This window comes from Hypomesus nipponensis, chromosome 11, assembly GCF_054491055.1.
Source record: "Hypomesus nipponensis isolate SF chromosome 11, ASM5449105v1, whole genome shotgun sequence".
Lineage (NCBI taxonomy): Eukaryota > Metazoa > Chordata > Actinopteri > Osmeriformes > Osmeridae > Hypomesus > Hypomesus nipponensis.
The window spans coordinates 19,442,501-19,467,183 of record NC_140371.1 but is presented as its reverse complement, the minus strand read 5'-3'; the positions used below and the strand labels follow the sequence as shown (position 1 = coordinate 19,467,183).

Sequence of the window (24,683 nt, the reverse complement as noted above, 5' to 3'; positions counted from 1 at the left end):
TGTGAGATTGACAGGGTCACAGAGGGTTCAGGGGTCATCTGGGGTTTGGCCACACCTCCTTGTGTTGATAGTTCCCAGTATGATATTGTGATGTTTCAGACCATACAGTGAACATAATATTCAATAAATGATGGATACGTTTAGCTGTCATTGTTATGTTATCACACACACACTTAACCACCATTTGTCATTGTGGAAGAATGGATGAATCTACGATGTATCACTCCTCGGTCCCCCAAATGGACTGTTTTGTAGGGTAATAGGTCGGACTCACTTTTTGGCTAAGAGCCAACCAACTGATAATCTCTAACCATGCGGTTAAAACTCTTAAATTTCCCACATTCCACAGAGTGAGGGCAGGGAGGGGGAAGAGAGGGGGGAGGGGGCAACAAGGAGAGGGAGTGTGAGGTTGTACTATGGACTCGGAAACCTACCTATAAAAAGCTGTTGAAACAAATGATTATATGTAATCGCTTTGCTCCGATCTCTACACTCTCAGAAGAAAAGTTTCCTAGTCATGACTTTAGGAAAGGTATCCAATGGCAACAGTGTCGAGCTGGTGGAGGGCATCAAAAATATCGGTTTTCAGGTGGATGGCGAGGCGGAAGATGCCACGAGAGCCCGAACCGAGAACAAGGATTCAGAAGTTGACTTGTCATCGGATGGTGCCTATACCCAAATCAAGCCGTACGCAGGAATGCCCAAAGACGTCCTGCTTCTGTATTCTCGCCAAGCATGTTACCGGGTTCCACGAGAAATTCTGTTCTGGCTTACTATCCTGTGCACGTTGACTCTGGTGGCGCTAACCATCACGGTGATAGCCCTTTCGCCGCGCTGTCTAAGCTGGTGGCAATCATCTCCTGTGTACCAGATCTACCCGCGTTCCTTCAAGGACTCCAACGGCGATGGCGTCGGAGATCTGAAAGGTTTGATCAAATAATAAAGTGCATGGCATTTCTGTAACAAATACCATTTGTTTTCTATTTTCAGATTGTGTCCATATTATGCTTTAAAACCAGAATTTACCTTCTTTCATATGGGCAACCATGCTATAAATGATACCTAAATGTCCACATAAATATGGGATTCGTGTTTGTCTACAGTCATAAACAGACAGCGCTCAATATCCACAGTTTTCTCTTGTTTTGGGCCTTAAGATGGTGTCAAACGGCAAGTTTCCATTGACAGTCCAGTAATGGTCTAAAGTGGAGGCTGAACAAATGGTTGTTCTGAAGGATGCAAACCTTTCTCCTACGTTCTGTCCAGGTATCACAGAGAAATTGCAACACTTTGTGGACCTGAACATTAAAGCTGTCTGGATCAGCCCCTTCTACAAATCCCCCATGATGGACTTTGGCTACGATGTGGAAGACTTCCAGTCTGTGGACCCTCTCTTTGGCACCATGCAAGACTTTGACGACCTCCTCAACAAAATGCATGACATGGGTCAGTCAAAGGCTACAGTTGACTATAAGGAGACATGCAAATCATTTGTGCAAGTCTGTTGGTATTCAAGGTTATGTAGGTCCTATGTCAACCTTTCAAGTTCAAGATTTAAGTTAATTGCCATTTTACTACGGGTATAGTGACATTGGAATTCTTTGGTCCAGCTCTTGACAGTGTCTAAACCCATGATAAATAACAAACATGTAACAATTCCCCCCTTCTCTTTCTCTCACCTCCCCTCTTTCCAACATAGGTCTGAAGCTAATTATGGACTTCATCCCCAACCACACCAGCGACAAGCACCAGTGGTTCCAGAGGAGCCAGGCCAGAGAGGAGAAATATAAAGACTATTACATCTGGGTGGACTGTGACGGAATCACTCCCCCCAACAACTGGGTAAGGAGAAGAACGGATTCCAGAATGTTCAATCAGGAAGTTGATTGAGCGTAAATTCACAACTCAGTGCCGGTTTGTTTACCTGACTGTGGCCCCTTCCTGTCCCTGCAGGTGAGCATCTTTGGGAACTCTTCGTGGACGTACAACGAGGTCAGAGGTCAGTGCTTCTACCACCAGTTCCTCAAAGAGCAGCCAGACCTTAACTTCCGCAACCCGCAAGTCCGGAAAGAGATGATTGTAAGATACTGGTGTCACCTATGCCTTCGGTAACACACACAGACACACACTCAAGGAACACACAATGGCTGGCACACACACAAACGAAACCATGGCAAGGCTGGAGAGAGGACCACTGCTACAGGCGATGAGAGAGAGAGAGAGAAAGAGAGAGGGAGGGAGAGGGAGAGATGAAAAGCCAGGGAACGAGAGACCTGTTTGCCTCTGGTTTCTCTTCTCATGCAGTTTGTATTACCTGGTTGGGCAGAGAGAAGGGGTGGGTGGGTGGCTTGTCTACGGACGCTGCCTGGTGTCTCATACATTTCACAGAGAATCCTTTATACCCAAGTAGCTGGAATGGAGGCTTGGTCTGGCTCTCTGCCCAAACTGCAGAGGTTCCAGCCCAACCTAACACCTCCTGGTAAACCCTTCTCCCTTCACTCACCCACAGCCAGCTGGTCTCTCTCTCTTTCTGCTGCTCTCCAAGGCTGGTCTCACATGCAGTAACTGCTCAATGTTCATCTGGACCATTTCAATATACAGTATATTCATAAAGGTTATACAGAAGCTCTGGTAGAAGCCAGAGCAAAACAGGTGAATGATGACATCTTGGTGGCCCTGAATAGGTGCTAATCAGATAAGGGTATGTAAACAATGTCTTTTTTTTTTTACTCATGTCTAATACATTTTGTTTCAGACAAGGTTGCTGGTGTATGCACAGAGATCAAATTCAGTAAACAGACGCCTAATAGACAATACCAGGTGTTACAGTCATGTGTTGCTAGGGTTGCTGTTGATATTGGTTGATGTTTGATACCTTTGTCTTGATGGCTAGGTTACACATTATCCCTGAGTCGTTAATCTGGTTGTCAAGCATTTACAACTGGACACCCAGAGCCCAAAGTGCAGGGGAAGGACCTGTCTAAAGGGGCTGCATGTGGCTGTGGGAGATATACAGGAGATGAAAGTTGGTGGACATTGAGATTATATCTGTACTTAGAACAGATTTTTCTGCTTAAAAAGCAGTTGTAATGTTTCACCTACAAATTCATACAAAATGTTGCCAAAACAAAAGCCAAACGCAGTGTGGCTGTGATCCTTTGCAAGCTTAATCCATGTGTTATTATACGTGCTGAAGCCCTCTCTCTCTCTCTCTCTCTCTCTCTCTCTCTCTCTCTCTCTTCCTTAGGATATTATTCGTTTCTGGCTGGAGAAGGGAGTGGATGGGTTCCGCATGGATGCAGTCAAGCACATGCTGGAGGCCAAACACCTGAGGAGCGAACCCCAGGTCGATCCAAACCAACCTCCTGTGAGTGTCGCCTCTTCTGATCTCTCCTCTCCTAATCGCTCCTCCCCTGATTTCTCCACACCACCTCTCTCCTCTTCCCCCACCCTCTCTCCTCTCCCTGTCCATCATCCATAACTCTACCACTGCTTGAGAAGAGCAGAAGTATTTATAGTGGTAGTGATAGGTTCATAGGTAGTGAACCCTTGAGAGAAGAGGGAGAAGGGCGGGGGTTTCTAACACACTCAAAGAGAAGGGATTACAGCTGGCATACTTCTGTGGATTTGTGTGTTACAGGGATTTTCCTAATGCTACCCAATTACACCCAGTCTGAGCCTTCTGAAGACGGGTCAGGGAGTGCATTGATACCACAGCCACTCTTTAAGGGGAGGCTATAGCCCAGTGGGTAGAGCATTCAGAGGTTGCAGGTTCAATAACCCCGCAACCTTTCTAAAGCGCTAAATAAATATATTGTATATAGTTTTTCTATCCCTCTCTCTCTCTTCATCTCTGTTCATTTTTTTATCTCTCTTTCCCTCTCCCCTTCCTAGGAGACAGTGGACACAGAGTTTGAACTGCACCACGACTACACCACCACCCAGCTGGGCCTGCATGACATCATGAGGGAATGGAGGGCTGTGTTGGACCAGTTCAGCAGAGAGCCTGGGCGATACAGGTACTGCAGACCACGCCTTCAGACAGCATTCACGAGGGCTGAGACCAGAGCTGGTCTACTGGTATCACCAGTATGTCAATGTTAATGTACATTATCGCGTAATACCAAGATGAAACGAGGGGGAGAAGGATCAAATCCACCATCTTGTCCCTGTTATGTGTGCACCTGTGGGGATCTGAGACGACAGGTGTATTACTGGAGACTACACTATAGGGTTCTAGGGCTAAGGTATCGCTTATGATTTTGGATCTGTTTTGGTGTTTCCCTTGACAGGTTCATGGTCACAGAGTCGTACGACTATGAGGAGATAGATAAGACCATGATGTACTATGGGACGCCCCAGGTTAAGGAGGGGGACTTCCCCTTCAACTTCTACCTGTTAGATCTGCCCAAAAACATGTCTGGGAACTGGGTCCGAGACCTGGTGAACCTGTGGATGACCAACATGCCTGAAGGCAAGTGGCCAAACTGGGTGGTAAGTCAAGAGACTTGTGTTGTAATGACTTCTTTTATGGTTGTCATATGACTCTTAAGGACCTGAAAGGCTCACATGCAGTTGAGAGGTGCTGACAGGGACATTTAAATGTGACAAAGATAGCTCACTACTGAAGTGTTGGTAGATTTGGAGTTTATATTTTGCCTTGGAGTGTGAAGCACCTAAATAAAGGTTATTATTTACTTTCTCACCCTTTCGAAAATATAATAGTTGCATATTAAGAAGAATAACTCCTTTTGTGTTGTTCTTTTTGGATAGCAAAGTGCCCTACCGATCTCTGTGTTGGTCACCAGGTAGGGAACCACGACAAACCTCGCATAACTTCCAGCGCGGGGCCAGGCTACATGCGTGTGATCAACATGCTGCTGCTGACCCTCCCGGGTACGCCCACCACGTACTACGGAGAGGAGATCGGCATGGAGAACATCCAGGTCAACATCTCCGACATCCAGGACCCCTTTGGCAAATTTGACCCTGTAAGTTAGACGGCTGAGCGGTTAGGGAATCGGGCTATTAATCAGAAGGTTGCCGGTTTGATTCTCGGCCGTGAAAAATGACGTTGTGTACTTGGGCAAGGCACTTCACCCTACTTGCCTCGGGGAATGCCCCTGTACTTACTGTAAGTCGCTCTGGATAAGAGCGTCTGCTAAATGACTACAATGACTAAAATGGGAAAGCGAAGTTATGTAAAGTAAGATCCTAATAATAGAAGCCTGACGTGGCAGTTGTGTTCTTTCTCCAGAACTCCACTCGTGATCCCGGCAGGTCCCCCATGCAGTGGGAGGAAGGCCTGAACGCAGGCTTCAGTGGCAGCCTTAATGGCACTTGGCTACCTCTCCACCCAGATTTCCAAACAGTCAATGTGAAGGTAACTTGTTGTTGTTGAAACTAGTTTTGTGGCAACCTTTCGATTTGTTTGTTTTTTGGCAACCTTTCGATTTGTTTTTGGAAAATATATCTGTACTACTTTTCAAAACGTTTTTAACTGGGGTTAGGGTTTAAAAACTTTTTTCCGTAGATATTTTTACAAAATGTTTAAACTTTTTTTAATTATAACACTCACAGAACGAAAGAAACATTAAGCAAAAATGCTTTAAGACATAATAGCCGTGCTAAGCCCTGTAACTCGTTGCTCTCTCCCCAGGCCCAGCAGGGTGACCCAGGCTCGGTTATGTTCCAGTACAAGAGCCTAAGCCGGCTCCGCCAAGCCCAGCTACCGCTCCATCGCGGCTGGATGTGCCACATCTGGAGCGACGCCAACGTCTTTGCCTTCCTGCGGGAGATCGACGGCCTGAGCCGAGCCTTCCTGGTCCTGCTCAACTTTGGGCAGGACACCGTGACCAACCTGTCTGCCGTCGCGGAGCTACCGGAACAGCTGACGGTGCACATGAGCACCGACCCCGCCAGCGATGGGAAGGTGGTGCGGAAGTCGAACATCGCCACGGCAGCGGGGGAGGGGCTTCTTCTGGAATACTCCACGCATGTCCGGTATAACCCCGCCCACCCGACACAGTGCTATGTGTCAGAGAAGACGTGCTACCTTGGAACGCTGGACCTGCTGTATAAGTGCTGACGGCCCTGACCCACGACCACACCAGTCTGGATAAGAGCCTCTGCTAAATGACCAAATGTAATCTGCTGCTTACAATTAATCAATTTTTTATTTATTTTTTAACAAGAATATTAAAAATATTTACAATAATCCAATACATTCATTTGAATAAATACATTTATTAAGCAATAGTTCATAGTCTTGTGATGTCATTTTAATATTTACAACGGTGACACTTGTTAAGCTCCTAACTGTCACTATGCATTCCTGTCTCAAACAGTCTATCCAACGAAGGTAATGTGGCCAGTTGTGTAACATTGTTAGCGCCGGTCCATAGCTACCTCCTCCTCTTCCTCTGTGGCTTCAGGTGATCCAGGCCCAGGCCCAGCTCAGCGTGGAGGAAGGCCAGCTGGCGGGCACTCTGTTGGGGGAGAGAGGAGAGTCAGGACTAAGTCTTGAGGCTGGAGATGTTGTTACACAACCCCAATGTGGATACGTCTTTACATAACACCACAACATGCTATATGACTGGAATACAGTCACTGGAGTCCATAGCTCAATATCTCTGATCTGTCTTTTATGAGTCCATAAAGTTAAATGATAGGTAATTGGTGTTATTTATATACAGCAGGCTGTAGTGTTGTAGGAGCCTGCTGTGTCATGGTTGGAGATAACAGTGATTCATGTCTGATCAAGAGATGTAGTGGTTGAATCAGGACACAGGTGAAGTGGTGCTGAGGCCATGGGCTAGGCCTAACATTGAAGACCATAGAAACTCACCAAATCGGGTAGAATGGAGAGGCAGTTTGAGAGACTAGATATTGTAGTCTGCTCAGCAACATATGATGGTCGTTTTGTCTGAGAACTTTAACCCAGAGCCCTAGCAACAGCTTCTGACCCCCCCCAAATCAGTAAAGAGAGGTGGACTGATACCTCAGCCAAGACAAGCTCATGGTCCTCGGGTCCAAAGTGGTCGTCCCCAGGCTGCAGGTCCAGAACCACAGTAGGAACCGGCTCGGGATCTGGAGACACAGAGACGACTCAGAGGGCGTGACCCAGCCCGCCAGCGCTGCGTTGCAGCAGCCTAGCGTCTTCGGTTCAGTGCTAAAGGCTTCTCTCCTCCTACAGGGATCCAAACTTCAGCAGAAGAACCGAGAGCAACTGTAATCCTCCGAAGTCCTCCGTCATCTCTCACTTATCTCTGCTCTCCAAGGCCTGCTCGCTCTACGCTCATTCCCCCCCCCCTCATCTCTTCCTTCGTCCGTCCCCCCCCCATCTCTCCTTTCCCCTGCCTGTTATCTCTCTCTTCTCTCTCCCCTCCTCTCTCTCCTGTCTCTGTGCAGAGTGTTTCACAAGGAGGGCCCTGACCTTGACAGATCCCTGCGCTGTGTTCCTTATCTCTCCGGCTGATACCCTATCTAACAAACATGCTAATGGGCCCAGCTGTGTGTGTGGGGGTGGGTGCCATCAGCACTTTATCGAAGACAGACGAGAAGGTAGAGATTAGCGACACTCGCTGTCTAAATGTGTATGTGTGTGTGTGTGTGGTGGTGGGCTGTTACTAGGGAAATCTGACAGATAATATAGTGTGTTAAGAGACTGTAAAGAGTGTGAAAGTGTGTTTGTGTGGGAGAAAGAGGGATACAGAGCCAATGTGTGAAACTGAGATTATAAAAGAGAATTTGTGTGAGAGCGAGCGAGAGAAAGAGAGAGAGAGAGAGAGACGAGGCAGTGCTCAGACTCAAGTCTCTCATGGGAGGGGTGGGGGGGGTGATAAGAGGTTGATTTGCTGACAGAGCCTCACAGAGAGAGAAAGAGATCCTGGCTACAAGGTGACCTGTGCTCTGCTTTGGATGTGGTATCCCCACTCCCACCCATGATCCATCACCTGGGAGCCTCTTGAGATACACCTCGACCCCCACCAGGCCCCACACCCCCCCACCAGGCCCCACACCCCCCCACCAGGCCCCACACCCCCCCACCAGGCCCCACACCCCCCCACCAGGCCCCACACCCCCCCACCAGGCCCCACACCCCTCCACCAGGCCCCACACCCCCCCACCAGACCCCACACCCCCCCACCAGGCCCCACACCCCCCCACCAGGCCCCACACCCCCCCACCAGGCCCCACACCCCCCCACCAGACCCCACACCCCCCCACCAGGCCCCACACCCCCCCACCAGGCCCCACACCCCCCCACCAGACCCCACACCCCTCCACCAGGCCCCCCCCCCCCCCATCATCATCTGAAAACAAAGCTTTATGTTGTTTCTGGCATGACATCTTTTCTACGTCAGGTGGTGTCAGGGTTGTGTGTGTTCCCTCAGGGTTGTGTGTGTTTACCAGGCTCGGGGAGGCAGCTGAGGTGTGCGTGCATGGCAGCCCTCAGTCGCTCCACGTATCTGTGCACCCCGGCCACGGGCACTCTGGAATCTTCCCTGTAGGCTGTGATCAGCATGGACGGGTACCGCTGTCACACACACACACACACACACACACACACACACACACTACTGTGAGCTTGGTCTTCTCCTCCTGCCAGGTGTGACTGTCAGAGCGCCCCTCAGGCGCCCAGCCAGGGAGCTCACCTGGGGTGTGATGTTGTGGCTGGGGCAGTAGGAGGCGATGGCGTGCTGCAGGAGGGGCTCAGCCAGAGGGTCGCCCCACTCGCCCCTCTCCTCCACGGTCAGGGGCAGACCGGGGTCCTGCATGCTGCCTAGCACATCCAGGAATGGAGCCTGTTGGAGAGAGGGGACAGAGAGAGAGAGAGAGAGAGAGACAGGGGAAAGAGAGAGGGAAGATAAGAGAAGACAGATGGGAGGGGCGAGAGATGGAGAGAGGGGAAATAGAGGGGGAGGAGAGAGAGAAAGGAGAGAGAGGGTGAGCCAAACAGCTGAGAGATTGGCTCTATGCCACACGCTAGGGAGAGAGGTAATATGATGTGCTAGTTTCACAGGTGTCTCTGTCTCTGGTCAGCATTGATTCCACCCCCCCCCCTTTCCAGGGTCATCTCGTTCACACACAAACACGTGACAAGCTACACGCCGGACAGTTGGAAAGCCGGCCCTTCTTTGTGACTGGAGTCTGTTTACACTTTCTGCCTGTGTCCCTGAGTCTCTGAGGTATGTGTAATCAACAGGCCCATGCCTGAGCTAACTCACCTGCAGGGTGACTGCCCGGAGCAGGTGAGGGTGTTGGTTGCACAGCGCCCCTGCGAGGATGGCCCCGGCGCTGCGGGCGGTGAGGGCGCAGAGACGGGGGCTGGAGATCCCCCGGTCAAACAGCAAGAGGATGCAGGCACACAAGTCCTCCACACCCCTCTGTTTCCCCCCAGACGACCCTGCCTGTGCCAGCCCAGACCACGCTCCCCGCCCCCCCTACCACCACACACACACACACACACACATTGTGTTTGTACAGAAACGACAACAGTACACAAATGACCTGCATGCTGCAAAGGCTTCTGGGAGTTGTAGTCATCTACCTGACATGGCAGTAGGCCAGCGCCCAGCCCTGCTCCAGCAGGAGCCTCTTGTCTGGGCTGAAGTCCATGTTGAGGTGCTGGCCGTAGGCCCCGTACACGTGCACCAGGAGTGGCGCCCCCTTCAGGCCCTCCAGGGGAGCTGCGTGGAGGAGGGTGACAGGCACCATGGTCCCATCCTGGAGAGGAGGGGGGGAGAGAGAGGGGGGAGGGTGGAGCAAGGGTAAATAAACAGAATTGTAACCTTTAAGGTAAACATCCCCATGTCACTTTAGAAACCTGGCCTGGCCTGGCTTAATGAGACCACAGGCCTGGAAGCTGAGCTGTCAACAGAGGCTTACAGGCACACACACCTCAGATGACTATCACTCTTCCCCCTTCAATATCCTTTCAGGGAGGCCTGTGTGTGTGTGTGTGTGTGTAGGACGACTCGTCTCCTCCAGTTCCAGCCTACCTGGCTGGGGGCCTCCAGGCGTGTGGTGTGGTACAGGTCCCGGGGGGCCCAGTCCTTCTCCTCCTCTCCCTGGATGAGGATCCCCTCCCTGGGGGAGCACAGGTAAGGGACCGGGGGGTGGACCGGGGATGACAGGAGGAGATCCAAGTAACCGCTCTCCCTCAGACCGGCCCTCCTGGTCTCTATACTGCAGACCCAGTGGGGGAGCTGGGACACACACACATACTTTAGAGGTGCGACATACAGAAGAAATAGGCAGACACACTGACAGGAAGACTTGGAGAGACAAACAGAGAAGTGACCCAGAGTAACACCAGCAGTCTGACTCTGTCTCTCTGACCTGTACGCTGCGGGTTCTGGCTGGGCAGCCCAGCGGGACCAGCAGCAGAGCCAGCAGGCCAGATAGCTCCCTGGTAACCAGCACACACTGGTCCACGACCACCTCCATGTCCCTGACAGCTGTCCCAAGCCCAGGGGTACACACCGGCACCCACTCCTCCTTCGACGAGGATTGCAGAGGGGCGCTTAACACCTACACAGGAGGAGGAATGTGAAATCAGGTGTGTGTGCGGGCGGGTGTGTGTTGGAGGGTGGGATCAGTCTGCTAGCAAGCTACCTGGTACTCCTGACCTGGGCCGGTATTGGCCAGGATGATCAGCTGCCCCAACGAGTGTTCCACGTGGTACAGGAGACCGGGGAGGCGGGGCTGGAGGAGGGCGGGGTCCGTCAGGGGCGTTGCCGTGTCAACGAGCCACACCTCTGAGCTCTGCTTGCTGCTGCAGTTGAGCGTGAGCAGCTTGCGGTCTCTCGATAGGCTGACCTCCACAAACACACTGGGGCCACAGGAGCACGGGAGACGTGAATACACGACACAGGTCGACAGACGGGGAAAGACTAAAGGAAAGGCCGTCTAATCTTAACCTATAGGGAGACAGCACGCCCACGCCCACAGACAGGAAGTGATGAGTGTCGGCTTACTCAGGGTGTTCCTCCTTGTACACTAGCGTGGTCCTGGGCCCTGCGGCAGTCAGCTCCACGCGAAACACACGGCGACACTGGAGTCCCTCTTGACTGGTGTAAAACAGGACATCATCTGTGGCCCACTCTACACACACACACACACACACACACACCAGTAAGAGTGTGTGGTTCCATCACACAGGCAGCAGTGGCGGTCCAGTAACAGGGACTTGAGCAGACCCTCACCGAAGCTGAAGACGTCCTCCAGGAGGAGTGCTGGCTCAGGGGGGTGCAGAGGAGAGTTTCCCAGCCTCACTACCACACACCTGGCCTCCTCCCTGTGGGGGGTCTTCACTGTGGCAGCCAGCATTTTCTCCCCGGGGGACAGACGGACCCTCTGGAGCCTCCAGGCCCCATCCAGAGAGGAGCCAAGCCCAAAACGCAGCACTTCCTCTGGGCAGGACTGACCTGCACACGGGGTCACAGTGGACTGTTTTATTGAGGATGTAACACATGAGTGATTCATACATTTTTTTACATTACATTGTTATTAGGTATATCTGGAAAAAATGGGATTGTGTATGCATAGTAGCAGCATGTGGGCCTACCATGTTTGGTATCTATTCTGTAGATGCCTTCTGATTCCAATAAATACACATGATTACGCCCATGGACCTGAGAAGAGCGAGGATCAGTGATGTACATCCTCTCCTCTTCACTCATCATGGGCTACATCTTGACAGTCGCATTTAAGTCTATATGACATCGCATTTACAGATGTAGTTGTGGTTAGTGACATATTTACCGTCGTCTTTTGAGTTATGTCGGCATACTTGGAATATATCGCTCTTAGTCTTCTCTTGAAGTATCCCTCCAAGTCCCTGTATTTCTGAATATCAGATTTAAAAGGGCCCTAGGAAAAAAATTGTGTTGTTTTATATTTTATTCTGTAGGTTGGAGCAATATAGTTGTTGTAAACCAATGATTTAGTTCCTGCGTAACTTTTCATATTTGAAGCTCAACGTTGTCGTTGTGTCATGAGTTGATAACCAAATTCCTAGAAAATACACCCTTGAAGCCATAGTTTATCAAGTTACCAGTGAGGTTGGGTTATCCGCACTCTTATCTTTAGTATCTAAGTTACATTACTAGTTTTGTAAAGGAGGTAAGATATCCACAGAGCCGAGCCAGCTACATTATAGATGAATGCCATTAAGGAGCGAAGGTCCCGTGTCCGAGTTGGTCGGATATCAACACCCTTACCCCTGTGTAACAACGGGCAGCTGATAAGCCAGTCCCTGCTCTGGCTTTCCCGAGGAACAGCGGATGATACCGGACAAAACAAGTCAGAATAATGTTCATTTTGAAGCACGTTTCTCTTGTTGCCTGGCCTAGTCATCTCTTCATATAAAGACTGACAATTCCAATATGAAAGCCCGTCTTTTAAATACATATGTAATTACTGTCATATTTCGTATCATTCCAAACAGCGTTTGTGGTGACACCAAACAGCCAGCTTCAAATTAATTCAACGTGCTTGTCAAAACAAAAATGTAGTGCGCTTTTTGATTGCGTAGAAATGGTCGGCTAGACATAATAAATCAATCCCCGATCCGCCCCCAATGAGCTCGTAACCGTATACGGAGTTCGATTATGTTGGCAATGAATTGCAACGTCTCGAATAACAATAGTGTACGGAAGGAGCGTGCTCCTCCTAAGCAGATTCCAGCGGTATCAGATTCGAGTGATCCATTATTTTGCCTCTGCTGGATACACTTATTGTCTCTCATGTGACAACCGCTGCATTACTTTAATTATTAGGTAGTGGCCTTTACACACTGTGATTGCAAATTATAGATTTTTTGGGGAGTGTGCCAAAAGCTGTGAAGATAAAATGGAAAGAAAGGTGACAGATAGCAGAGACGAAGATCAACACCAACCGGCATCATCGTCTTCTACCAGAAAGGATGAACAAGAGACCACCACAAATCACCAACCCGACCGGGACACTCCAAGCTGTGGCACCGATGTTGCTCGGGCGAGATGGACTCTATTGCGACAGGTAATAACGCGCCGTCAAAACAAGGCAAGCCTCATCGATATTTGGCCTGTCTGTTCCTACCGTTATCCATCTTTTACATTAACATTATATTTACTATAGGTAAATGGAAACCACCACACACTCATGCTTGTGATAGAACGTGTACAAATACGATTTTATGGTTGACCTTTATTCTGGACACCATAGCTTCTCGAAGAATTTTCCATATATGGGCAGCATTCCAATGACTCACTTGGCTGGAAAGGACATTTCCCCCGAACCCCCCCGGCTACCCTCCGACTTGACATATTCCCATAGTACCGTCCTAAGAACTGATATGCAAACTCACAACTTAATAAAATGTATTCACATATGCATATGTATCAGGCGTGACACAACTTCTGACATTAACGGACATTTGGAGGACAATGTCAATATTAAATAATTTACGTTGTATTTGACAAGAGGGAAATGTAAGTTGTTCAAAGAGGTGTCCTGTGACAAGCTAAGAGTTACCCAAGGAACTGTGAAGATCAGTTTCAGGGGCAAGACAATGCAGTGTGATCAGATAGCCTTTTCCTTCCTCTTCTAAATACCCTTTGTATTGACAAGAAGTCCTATCCATGTCAGTCACTATGAGTTGGGTAGGCAGTTTAAGCTATGTTTGCGACCTTGACATGCCTGACCACTGCTCCTGGTTGACCTCAGACGAAGAACAACAGGATGGGAGAAAAGACACGAGCCTGTGTGTGTGTGTGTGTGTGTGTGTGTGTGTGTGTCACCGCATGATCAAGATATGTTTCTTCTCTTGTGTGGCTCAGGTGCTGAGACAGAAGCAGGTGGTCAGCTCTGAGGTCAAGCAGGTGTCGGTCCGCAGGTTCTCCACATTTAACCTCTTCACCAGGACCACGGCCCGCATCACTGACCCCCAGACAGGGACACCCCAGACAGGGTCACCCCTGACAGGGACGCCCTCTGAGGACCAGTGGGTAGAATACAGAAGTGCCTCCTACCCTGAGTTTAGTGCCTTACTGAGGTGAGTCACACACACACACTCACTCACTCACTCACTCACTCACTCACTCACTCACTCACTCACTCTCGCACACGCACACACACACACAAACATTGCATGTATGCATATACACACACACACTAACATCAAGGTTCCTCTCTTCCTCTCTCTTGTTGCTCTTTTCCTCAGAGACAACCTTGGGCCCATCAGAGTGGATGAGGTCCTCACCAGTTTTGATAACACCGGAAATGTCTGTAAGTGCATCTCTTCAATGTCTTAGCGTGTGTGACTGTGTGTAAGCCACTGCATACACCTCTATTGCACTGTTGTTATCCCACTTATATTGAGCCATTCAGTCTCTTCAAGAGAGAAAGAAAAGGTTATTTCTACCCGCTTTGCAAATGGGAAAATACCTCTAATGTGATGGATTTAGCATAGTCCTTTCATGCGGCACAATTCTCTTTTGTTAAACCGGAAGTCGCCAGAAAACAGATCAAACACGTTTCTAAGGAGACTAGAAGAGAGGACAAAGGTCAACGTTTACCGGTGTCAGCCGTCGTCATGGTGACCAAAACAAGTGTGTCTTCAGTTGCCACGGGGACGGCCTCTTTAGTTCCTCTAATGTAAGGCCTCTGATTGGCCATTCATAGAGTAGGCGTGTAACAGAGGCATCCCCCAGAAAGAAACTGAAAACCCTGTGTGTGTTGTCATTCTCCACTAGCAGGCAGCACAGGGGAGCCAACCAGCCTGGCTCCAGCAGTATTTGATATAGTTTCAAGTGCAATTAGGTTTTTTCTCTAGCCTGCCTGGATATGAGGCAGCAGGGGGTTTGTCTCTCCACATGAACAGGGTTTTCCCCTTATTGGTTTACATCACTGGTTTGTGACATTGTAACACAAAGGTCGGATTTTAAACAAAAGGCAGCTTAATTGTATTACACCTTGTCTAGATGCTCAAGGATTTCTTCTTGAATATTTGATGAAGTCGTGTTTGATGATTTGCCGAGCCCTCCTCACGGCCTCGCTCCTGGGTGACGGTCGTCATGGTGAGGGAGGTGACAGGTGTGCGAGCGTGACCCAGGTGGCTGCTCAGGCGTCACGGCTGGGGTCACAGTTGAGGTGGAGGCCACCGCTGGCTCTGAGCCAGCTCTGAACGGCCCCGCAGCATTATTAGGCTAGATCATGACCCGGCTGCTCGGCTCTGTCTGAAAAGCTAATCCTCATAACGATGGAAGCATGTATCCAGAAATAAGCAGTTTCTCCTCAGCCTAAAGACTGGCCCAGTGGGTCTCCAGACTCCTGCAGGCACAGCCCAGCTCAATGGGGGTATTAGCATTAGCACTGGAAAGCCTAGTTGGTTTATAATTGAGGATATACCTAACACCAAGGCCTCCCCCCCCCCCCCTTCGGTTTTGTAAGGAATGTAGGGGTCCAGATATGAGTCTGACCTGACCCCCAGCTAACTAGCCCCTGTTGACCCTGGCTCCCTGACCCCAGTCAGGTGACCTTAAGGAAGCAACAGGGTTCTTGAAGCTCCCAGCTGGTGCTCTGGTTCAGTCCTAGCCCAGGTGGATGCGTGGATCTGTTACCACTGCCTTAGCCCGGAGACACAAGACGCAGAGGAGATGGAGATGGATATGTCAGAGATATTCTTGTGTGTGTGTGTGTGTGTAGGAGAGAAGTGTGTGTGTCTGTGTTGTATGTGCGTATGCGATTGTGTGCACGTGTGTGTGTGCTCCCAAGGTCTATGTGCAAGGAGAGCTTTCTCTGTTTCCCCCCCCTCGGGCTTTGACAGGGTCACCTCTGTGCCTTTCAAACCCTCCTCTCAACCAGTCCTAATTGATCTCACGCATTGCTAGGCCCAAACATCTCCCCCAAAGTCCCTGTCAGGAAGACCGGGGAGAGAAATAAGGGGTTAGCTCATTGTCTAAAGAGAGAGAGATCGACAGGGTGGAGGGGTGCCCCTTACACTCCCCCTCCCCTCCCCACCCCCCCTTCCCACCCCCCTCCTCCCCCCATCGAACATCCCTAAATCCCCTGACCGCCCCCTGAGGTGAGTACAAGCCTAAATCCTACGACTCCTTCTCCTTCTGAATGGTCCCCCAAAACGCTGGACAGGATTAGTACCCCAAATGTGTGGACGTAGGTGTCTCTGACTGTTCTGTAGCTGGAGGGGGCGGGGGGGGGGGGGGGGGCTTGCATGGGGGGCTCAGAATACCGGGGGCTTAAAGGCCCTTGTTGCCCTGGAGGATCAGGGGTTCAGGGCACAATGCAAGCCTCCGGGGCAGGGAGGGCTGAAGAGGGTTTAGCCTCGAGACGAGAGCCTTGTTGACACAGGCTCTGGAGAGGTGGCGAACGCTCACAGACCGTCAGCTCACATGCTGCGTTCACTTAGTCGTGTGTGTGTGTGTCACTTGTGTGTGTGTATTGGAGAAAGATTGAAAGATTGCCCCCCCCGTCCCCCCCCCCCCGTCGGCCCCCTCCCACCCCCTAACCCAAAGACAAACCAGACGGTGGTTCGCAAGAGTGCTACAGTACACACAATGCAACCATAGAAACGGGGCAGACAGAACCAGCCCCAAAGAGTCTTTGACACCAGTCTCTAATCAGCACATTCCTGTCCTTTCCAGAACTGTTAGTGTTTCACCTGACTGCAGCCTTGGTCTGCAGGGGGCAGGGGGGCGTGGGGGGGGGGGGGCGGGGTTGCTGGTGTCTGTGCGATGGTATGGTGAGCCTGGCAGGGGGGCAGGTGGGGTGCAGGGACCCTGGGGTGGAAGGTCCATTCAGAGAGAAGCTCCCTGTGACATGGTAGGGTCTGGAGAGACACGACCTTTAATGGGGCTTCTTTACAACGCCAGGCATTGTCAGCTGTGGCTACAACTCTGTTAGTCTCTCAATCATCCTCATTATCTCCTACTGATACCAACCCCTCCTGCCGTCTACCAAAGCCAAGAGCTTACACACCACACACACACACACACACACACACACACACACACACACACCACACACACACACCACACACACACCACACACACACCACACACACACCACACACACACGCCAAAGCAAAGTTTGTGTTTTTTTTAGATGACATCTGAAAGATGTAGGTCTACATACTATAAATGTATGTTTTACGAAACGGTATTCTGGCGTGCTTACAGACACTTGTCACTTGGTGTGTGTGTGTGTTATTTAAGAAGTGCCCCCTCCACCCCCCCCCTCCCCTCCACCACCCAGAGCCTTCCCTTGTGCCAACCCTTTAGCGGCCCCTGTTTGCATAATTATGCTAATTTCCTCTGCCATAGTGCTAATTATAGCCTGGTAGACAATGGTGGTGCATGGGGGCCTGGGCAGAGCTGGGGGCTGCAGTTCTGCCACTCAGCAACTCTTAACTCTTGTGTCGGTGACAGTAATTAGTGTCCCCCCCTGTGCTGTTTATAGCCTATACTCTCCGCAGTGTGACAGACCTCCCTAACACTCAACATGGATCGTAAACTGCTCCTGCAAACTGTTCAACCAGCTAGTCGGCATGCCTCTTTTAAATAGCGCCCGCACTGCTAAATGTAAGGCCTCACTCCTTTAACACTGGTTGTAGGAAGTGGCTGAATGAAGTGGTGTGTCGTAGCCTATTACAGGCTCTTGCAGCCAAACAAGTAGACACACAACTTAGACTCATGGGAGGATGAAGCAATTAGCCTGTAGCATCGGTGTTGTCTTGGGAGTGGCGTCTACGAACACAATGCACTTGATGAAGCAAACCCCAGACGATATCCAGTGGTAGTGCCGGTGGTGGTGATGATGTGTGTGTTGTGATGGTTGTGTTCCCCTGGCTGTGCCTGATGTCACTGAGGGAGGTGCGGCCCCCAGGGGCAGGGGAAGAGTTGCCAGTTGACTTAATTGAAGGTAATTGGTCTTCATCTCGTCCCCTCATCTCGGTCCCTCGAGGAGAAAAGGTGATATTACCTAAGAGATCCTACAAATTGTTACGATGTTTAGGCTTCCACAGATGCTGTCATCCTACAGGCTACCCACACACATTCAGACTCACACACACACACACACACACACAAACACACACACACACATGGAGTCTATCCCAGTGTTAAGTAGCCTATGAATACATAGGGATGGGAGTCGGGCCCTGGCTGTTGGCTGGCTCTCTCCTGGCTGTGTCACCAGTGTAGGTGGTAAGCACTAGACAGGGGGTGCTGAAAGCTAAGCGTTGCCAATGAGCAGGAGGATTAAAGGCAGGAAATGAAGGTTCCGCAGACAGACATGCCCAGCACCCCTGCTTTGTGAGAGCAGTAATACTGTGGTAATTACAAAGACATACTTTAGCAAGCTAGCTCTCTCTCTCTCTCTCTCTCTTTCTCCCCCACCATTCCCTTTTCTTCTGTAGAAAAAGGTTTCCTTCTCTGCAGAATTAGAGGGCAAAATGAAAGAAAGAGTAATAATACCCTCCGATAATACCCCCCCACCCAGACAGATACAATTCTTAGATTTTTTTCTCACTTTAGTTAACAGCCCCCTTCCCCCCACCAACGTTTTGGTGCCCTTGTGTGCTCTTCCAACATGTGACACACTTAGCTAGCTATTACAGAGTGGGACAAGAGATGGGCCTCTTTAAAGTTGTTGTTGTTGCTAAAATGCTTATTTAGCTAATTGTTCCTTGAGACTCTTTGGATGCGTGAAAGCCTTGTCATGATATAAGGCCTACGGTGTGCTTGATCTGGTTAGGCTACAGTGTGTCTGTGAATCGCAGCACAGTTGGATGTCCTTATAGGCCCATGTGAGACAGACACATTTCTGACGCTTCTCACGTCGCGCGCGTGTGTGTGAGACGGGTGTTCAGGGATTCGGTGTGTGTGAGCGAGAGCGTGTGTGTGTGTGTGTGTGTCGCGGTGTGAACGTGTGTGTGCCGTATTTGCTCCTATTAGAGAGAGATAAGTGATTAGTGCATGGTGGTTAATTAGAGCCTCTCTTCCCCTGACCGCGTAGTGCGGCATCCTCTCCTCCTATTGGTCCGTTCAACTCCCCCTCCTTCCTGCCTCCTTTGTCACCTCACAAAACAAGCCCGGCTCCACTGTTGGCCTGGCAACGGACGTGTGGCATTCTGCGATGGTTTGCGAGTGCGGAGCCCTTCAGGCCTAATGTCCCTGATGATGTTTTAAAACAAATAGATGATTAATGTGATTAGAGCTTTGTTTTGTGAGGAAGCTGCTACATTGCCACCCAGTGAGGGACCTGTAGTCTCAAGCAAGGTGGTCTTACTGTGCCCAGGTTTGTGTGTGTGTGTGTGTGTGTGTGCTGTTTCTCTGAGAGAGAGAGAGAGAGAGAGAGAGAGAGAGAGAGAGAGAGAGAGAGAGAGAGAGAGAGAGAGAGAGAGAGAGAGAGAGAGAGAGAGAGAGAGAGGGAGAGGGAGAGAGAGACAGAGAGACAGAGAGACAGAGAGACAGAGAGACAGAGAGACAGAGAGACAGAGATGGAGAGAGACAGAGAGAGGCAGAGAGAGGCAGAAGGAGACAAAGGGAGAGAGAGAAACTGAGAGAGACTGGGAAAGACAGAGGGAGACAGAGGGAGACAGAGGGAGACTGAGAGAGACTGGGAAAGACAGAGGGAGACAGAGGGAGAAAGAGGGAGAAAGAGGTAGAGAGAAGGAGACTGCTACTTTGATAATAGTTAAACAAAATCCTCTCTTCTTCTACACTCACTTCAACAAATTACTTTTGTTGAACCAGAAACATCTCTAGGCAAGGACAATAACTCTCAATCAAAGTATCTCAGAACCGTTCACTTTTTAATTAACATGGCTGTACCACAAGGAAAAACTGGAGCAAAGGATGTCAGTCTAGAATTGTCAGCTGGTGTTTGACATTGTCTAATGTGTTTGTCAGTGACTTAAGACACCCATTAGGCGCTAAGTGACTCACCAAGTTTTACTGTCAGTCTCTGTGATCTGTCCCCACCGCTCCAAACCCCACCGGGGTCCTGTCAGTTTACGGTTCTGCGATGCTAAACGCCAGAGATGCTAATGCTAACTTAAGTGTCAACGCCAGTGGAGACGCTAATGCTAAAGGGTAGGTGTTGACGCTAATGGAGATGCTCGAACGCTAATGCTCATTCCGCTCTGAGGCAGCAAACTGTTAAATTGGTTGTACTCCTCGGGGAGAAAGAGAGTGGTGCATACGGAGCCTGGAAGCTGGCAGCCGGGGGCCCAGAGGACTCTGTGTGTGTGTCTAGAGACTGTTTCTCCTGTGGGTCTCTGTGCTTTTTCTTTCAGTCAGCTGGTAATGCTAATAGGGATGCTTAAATCAGCATTGCTGCGTCTTTCATGTGGGAAAGTGGCCTCCAGAGAGCTTTCCACGTGCTTGTTTCAAGGACTCCCCACTCCATAGTTATTCTTCAAAGCCAGATTGAGGTGGGCAGATTGATTGGAAAACATACACATTTCCTGTCACGTGACAGGAAGCCCAAGTGGGGCATTGACATTTATGCAGTTGTGCATTGATTGGATTGTTATCATGGAGTTAAAGTCAGAATAATGAGTAGGTGGGACCATTTTGGACTCTTGATCTTGAATGTGAAGGGTGGTGCTGACTCACTCACTCGCTAGCTCGCCCACTTGCTTTCACTTTTATTTTGTTCTTTTGTTCTTTTCTTTCTATATTTAACTGAACTCTCTCTTTCTCCTTTTCCCTCCACTGTGACTCTCCTCTCTCTCTCTCTCTATCTCTCTCTCTCCTAGTCCTAGTCTAACAGCAGGCATCTTTCTCCACTCTCTTCTTCTCTCTTTCCCTTGTACCTCTCTCTCTCTCTCTCTCTTTCTCTCTCTCTCTCTCTCTCTCTCTCTCTCTCTCTCTCTCTCTCTCTCTCTCTCTCTCTCTCTCTCTCTCTCTCTCTCTCTCTCTCTCTCTCTCTCTCTCTCTCTCTCTCTCCTAGTCTTAGTCTGGCAGCAGTGTGTGTGTGTGTGTGTTACAGTAGCAGCAGAGTTCGAAGGTCCTAGCGGGCTGGTAGAAGGGTGCTCGCGGTAACCCAACATCTTCCTGACTGGTGATTGTCCTTCCAAATCCAGATCAGGGTCACCGCCCTCCCCCTGCTGCTCTGCCCTCTCTTCTTCTACTCTCTCTTCTTCTACTCTCTTCTTCTACTGTCTCTTCTTCTACTCTCTTCTTCTACTCTCTCTTCTTCTACTCTCTCTTCAACTCTCTCTTCAACTCTCTCTTCTTCTACTCTCTCTTCAACTCTCTCTTCTTCTACTCTCTCTTCTTCTACTCTCTCTTCTACTCTCTCTTCTTCTACTCTCTCTTCTTCTACTATCTCTTCTTCTACTCTCTCCTTCTACTCTGTCTTCTACTCTCTCTTCTTCTACTCTCTTCTTCTACTCTCTTCTTCTACCCTCTCTTATTCTACTCTCTTATTCTACTATCTCTTCTTCTACTCTCTCTTCTTCTACTCTGTCTTCTACTCTCTCTTCTTCTACTCTCTTCTTCTACTCTCTTCTTCTACTCTCTTCTTCTATCCTCTCTTATTCTACTATCTCTTCTTCTACTCTCTCTTCTTCTACTCTGTCTTCTACTCTCTCTTCTTCTACTCTCTCTTCTTCTACTCTCTCTTCTTCTACTGTCTTCTTCTACTCTCCCTTCTTCTACTCTCTTCTTCTACTCTCTTCTTCTACTCTCTTCTTCTACCCTCTCTTATTCTACTCTCTTATTCTACTCTCTTCTTCTACTCTCTTCTTCTACTCTCTCTTCTTCTACTCTGTCTTCTACTCTCTCTTCTTCTACTCTCTTCTTCTACTCTGTCTTCTTCTACTCTCTTCTTCTACCCTCTCTTATTCTACTCTGTCTTCTTCTACTGTGTTCTTCTACTGTCTTCATCTACTGTCTTCTTCTACTGTCTTCTTCTACTCTCTCTTCTTCTACTCTCTTCTTCTACCCTCTCTCCTCACACGCTTCCCATCCATCCGGTCTCTTTTCTCTTTCGTCCTTCACTCCATCGCTCTGTCTCTGTCACCCTGTCTCTGTTGTTTTTCTTCCCCTACTCCCTCCCTTCTTCACGTTCTCCCCCTTGCCTCTCTCTCTCTCTCTCTCTCTCTCTCTCTCTCTCTCGCTCTCTTTCTCTCTCTCTCTCTCTCTCTCTCTCTCTCTCTCTCTCTCTCTCTCTCTCTCTCTCTCTCTCTCTCTCTCTCTTCTCTGCCCAGTGGGCGCTGGCCCGTCGGGCCTTTGTGTTTGTCCAGTCAGGCCTGAATGGAGGGGCTACTCACGGGGAGAGCCCGGCTCCACAGAAAAAAAGGAGGGAGTTTGGGAGAGAAGAAAAGGAGAGAAGTAATTATGTTCAGTCATTAAGTTCTGAAGATCCCCGTGTTAATTACGGGCCCCCTCGCCACAAAACACGGCCAATCAGGAGTGCGAAAGCAGGAATGTTTGGACGGGGGCGGAGAGGAAGGTGATACCTCGGAGCTCAGGCCCAGGCATGAGAAGACACATTAAAATGGCTGACCTTCCTTCCTTCCCTCTCTCTCTCTCTCTCTCTCTCTCTCTCTCTCTCTCTCTCTCTCTCTCTCCAGTGATGGAGGGATTACGTCCGTGGAGTCGGGTTACAGAGCCGGGGCTATTGTACCTCTCCCTGTTCTATGTGCTGAGTCGACGCTGCTTTGCATCGCTGGCTTTTCAGGACAGGGGCCTTCTCTCTTCTCTCTCTCTCTCTCTCTCTCTCTCTCTCTCTCTCTTTCTCTACTTCATGCAGACATTTGGTTTTCATATTATTTCTGATAAGGAAGTGTTTGTGAGATGCAAACCCACATTCAAACGTATACGTGCACCTTCCTCATCACTCCCCCTCTTTTCTGTGGTTCAGCTGAGAGAGGGACTGATGCAGGACTGCCCCCCCTCTCCCCCCCTCTCATCTCCTCTCTCCCCTCCTCTCCCCTTTTCTCCCCTCCCTCTACCCCTGCCTTTCCCCTCCCCTCTACTCCTCCCTTCTTCTCCTCCCCTCTTCTCCCCCTCTCCTCCCGCCCCTCTTCCCTTTCCTCCCCCGGCTCCCCTCCCCTTTATGTGTCTGGAGGTCCGGAGGTAGGCTAGCCGCGGCCTAGCGTCCCATCATCCTGTCCTGCTGGTCCTGTGGGCGTCCGACAGGCCCGGTCCTGCCCTATTGTGTGGGTAATGGAGGGGAGGGCTGTAATCCAGCTCCCATGAGAAGGAGAAGTCATTTATTAGAGAGGGGGTTCATGCTTCACAAAATGTATTGAGTTAGGCCACTAATCACAGACTGGAATGAAGGGAGGGGTGTGTGTGTATGTGGGGGTGGTGCCCAGTGTGTGTGTGTGTGTGTGTGTGTGTGTGTGTGTGTGTGTGTGTGCGTGTGTGCGTGCTTGGGGAGAGAAGGGATTACAGGGAGATTGGTGTGTGACCAGGTTTCTGGACAGAACCCCCATCACCTCCTCAAAACTCCCCTAACTGCCCCGCTGGGCCTTTCATCAGGTGTGAGTGTGTGTGTGTGTGTGTGTGTGTGTGTGTAGGACCAGGTTCAGGGCTGGGGCCTCAGACAGGGGCACCGTCAGGAGCCAGAAAGCTACAGAGAAGGGTTGACTGCTGGATCACAGATGGAGACATTTTGTTTCCAGGGTTGCAGAAACACTCTGTTCCTCCCTCCCCCTATCCTCTCCCTTTATCCCTCCCTCTATCCTCCCTCCCTCCCTCCCTCCCTCCCTCCCTCCCTCCCTCCCTCCCTCCCTCCCTCCCTCCCTCCCTCCCTCCCTCCCTCCCTCCCTCCCTCCCTCCCTCCCTCCCTCCCTCCCTCCCTCCCTCCCTCCCTCCCTCCCTCCTTCCCTCCCTCCCTCCCTCCCTCCCTCCCTCCCTCCATCCATCCATCCATCCATCCATCCAACCAACCATTCATTCATCTGTCCATCTCTCCCTCCCTGCCTTAACTCCCCACCCAGCCCTCCACCCGCCAGCGCCGCGGCCATCATGGCTCTGACTGGGTGCCAGCATGGAGCACCCACTGCCAACACACACACACACACCGATGAGCGCACACCCACGTGTTCCAGAGAGAACAATAACAGTTGCAGCTTTTATGCTGCTTTTCCAAGTGCCCCCCCCACTCACCCACCCACCTCTCCCCCCTCCACCCCTCCACCCCTCCTCTGCCCCCCCTCCCTCCCTCAACCCAGCATTTCCACAATAGAGAGCCTAATGTCTTTTTATTTCGAGAGCTGGTTAATTGATGAGAGTAGCGTCCTAATTGCTTCTCTCTTACTGCCCAGCTTTGCCTCTCCCCCAACAGGTTTTACCTGACCTCTGTTTTGACTCTGTGTGGGAAAACATTTGCTCCACTGAAACACCCAACGCTGTATATGAGCATGGGTGCTTGTGTATGTGACACATCTCCCTTGCCTGTGTGTGTGTGTCTAGCAGGCCTTTCACAATGCGTTGGGACAGAGGTGAAGAGCATTGTTGTATCTCTGTTTACACACTGGAGAATGACGAATAGTTCCCTGTTGTGTTCTGCTTCGAATGGAAGTCTCATAGAAATGTCGTTTCGGAAACTATCTTGATTTATTCTTGATGTAATTTACTCCTCAGTTTAATTAACACTTCAGTAAAGACATTGAAGGAGAACTGAACTGTTTTTGTGTGTTTGTGTTACACGCTCCAGCC

The 24,683-nt window shown here is 50.1% G+C and overlaps 3 protein-coding genes across 4 annotated transcripts in view; 2 read left to right on the top strand and 1 right to left on the bottom strand.

Moving 5' to 3' along the window:
* Window positions 1–404: 404 nt before the first annotated feature.
* Window positions 405–6,256, top strand: slc3a1 (solute carrier family 3 member 1). The gene is made up of 10 exons (XM_084666992.1): window positions 405–926; window positions 1,267–1,446; window positions 1,700–1,842; window positions 1,954–2,079; window positions 3,248–3,367; window positions 3,895–4,019; window positions 4,293–4,494; window positions 4,809–4,991; window positions 5,258–5,383; window positions 5,660–6,256. Exons 1-10 carry the CDS (start codon window positions 518–520, stop codon window positions 6,086–6,088), a joined length of 2,043 nt encoding a protein of 680 aa, XP_084523118.1. The 5' UTR covers window positions 405–517; the 3' UTR covers window positions 6,089–6,256.
* prepl (prolyl endopeptidase like) lies at window positions 6,231–12,509 on the bottom strand. Its single transcript, XM_084666990.1, is given in 15 exon segments — window positions 6,231–6,488; window positions 7,001–7,089; window positions 8,413–8,539; window positions 8,658–8,807; window positions 9,231–9,400; window positions 9,403–9,446; window positions 9,554–9,729; window positions 10,005–10,211; window positions 10,345–10,536; window positions 10,621–10,837; window positions 10,983–11,109; window positions 11,211–11,432; window positions 11,573–11,639; window positions 11,770–11,877; window positions 12,228–12,509. Coding segments are annotated over 15 exon segments (2,079 nt in total). The 5' UTR covers window positions 12,327–12,509; the 3' UTR covers window positions 6,231–6,404.
* Window positions 12,510–12,672: 163 nt separating this feature from the next.
* Window positions 12,673–24,683, top strand: part of camkmt (calmodulin-lysine N-methyltransferase) — an 80,742-nt gene continuing 68,731 nt past the window's right edge. For both annotated transcript variants that reach the window (XM_084709836.1, XM_084709835.1), the window contains exons 1-3: window positions 12,673–13,026; window positions 13,827–14,041; window positions 14,210–14,274. In XM_084709836.1, coding sequence (XP_084565962.1) covers window positions 12,859–13,026; window positions 13,827–14,041; window positions 14,210–14,274 — 448 coding nt within the window. In that variant the 5' untranslated portion in view covers window positions 12,673–12,858. The remainder of the gene's footprint in view (window positions 13,027–13,826; window positions 14,042–14,209; window positions 14,275–24,683) is intronic.

Excerpts from the sequence above, each read along its gene's own strand:
- slc3a1 (XM_084666992.1), top strand. The coding sequence starts at position 518 with ATGACTTTAGGAAAGGTATCCAATGGCAACAGTGTCGAGCTGGTGGAG. Across the intron at positions 4,495-4,808 it reads GCAAGTGGCCAAACTGGGTG|GTAGGGAACCACGACAAACC; the intron begins GTAAGTCAAGAG and ends GTTGGTCACCAG. Across the intron at positions 5,384-5,659 it reads TCCAAACAGTCAATGTGAAG|GCCCAGCAGGGTGACCCAGG; the intron begins GTAACTTGTTGT and ends CTCTCTCCCCAG.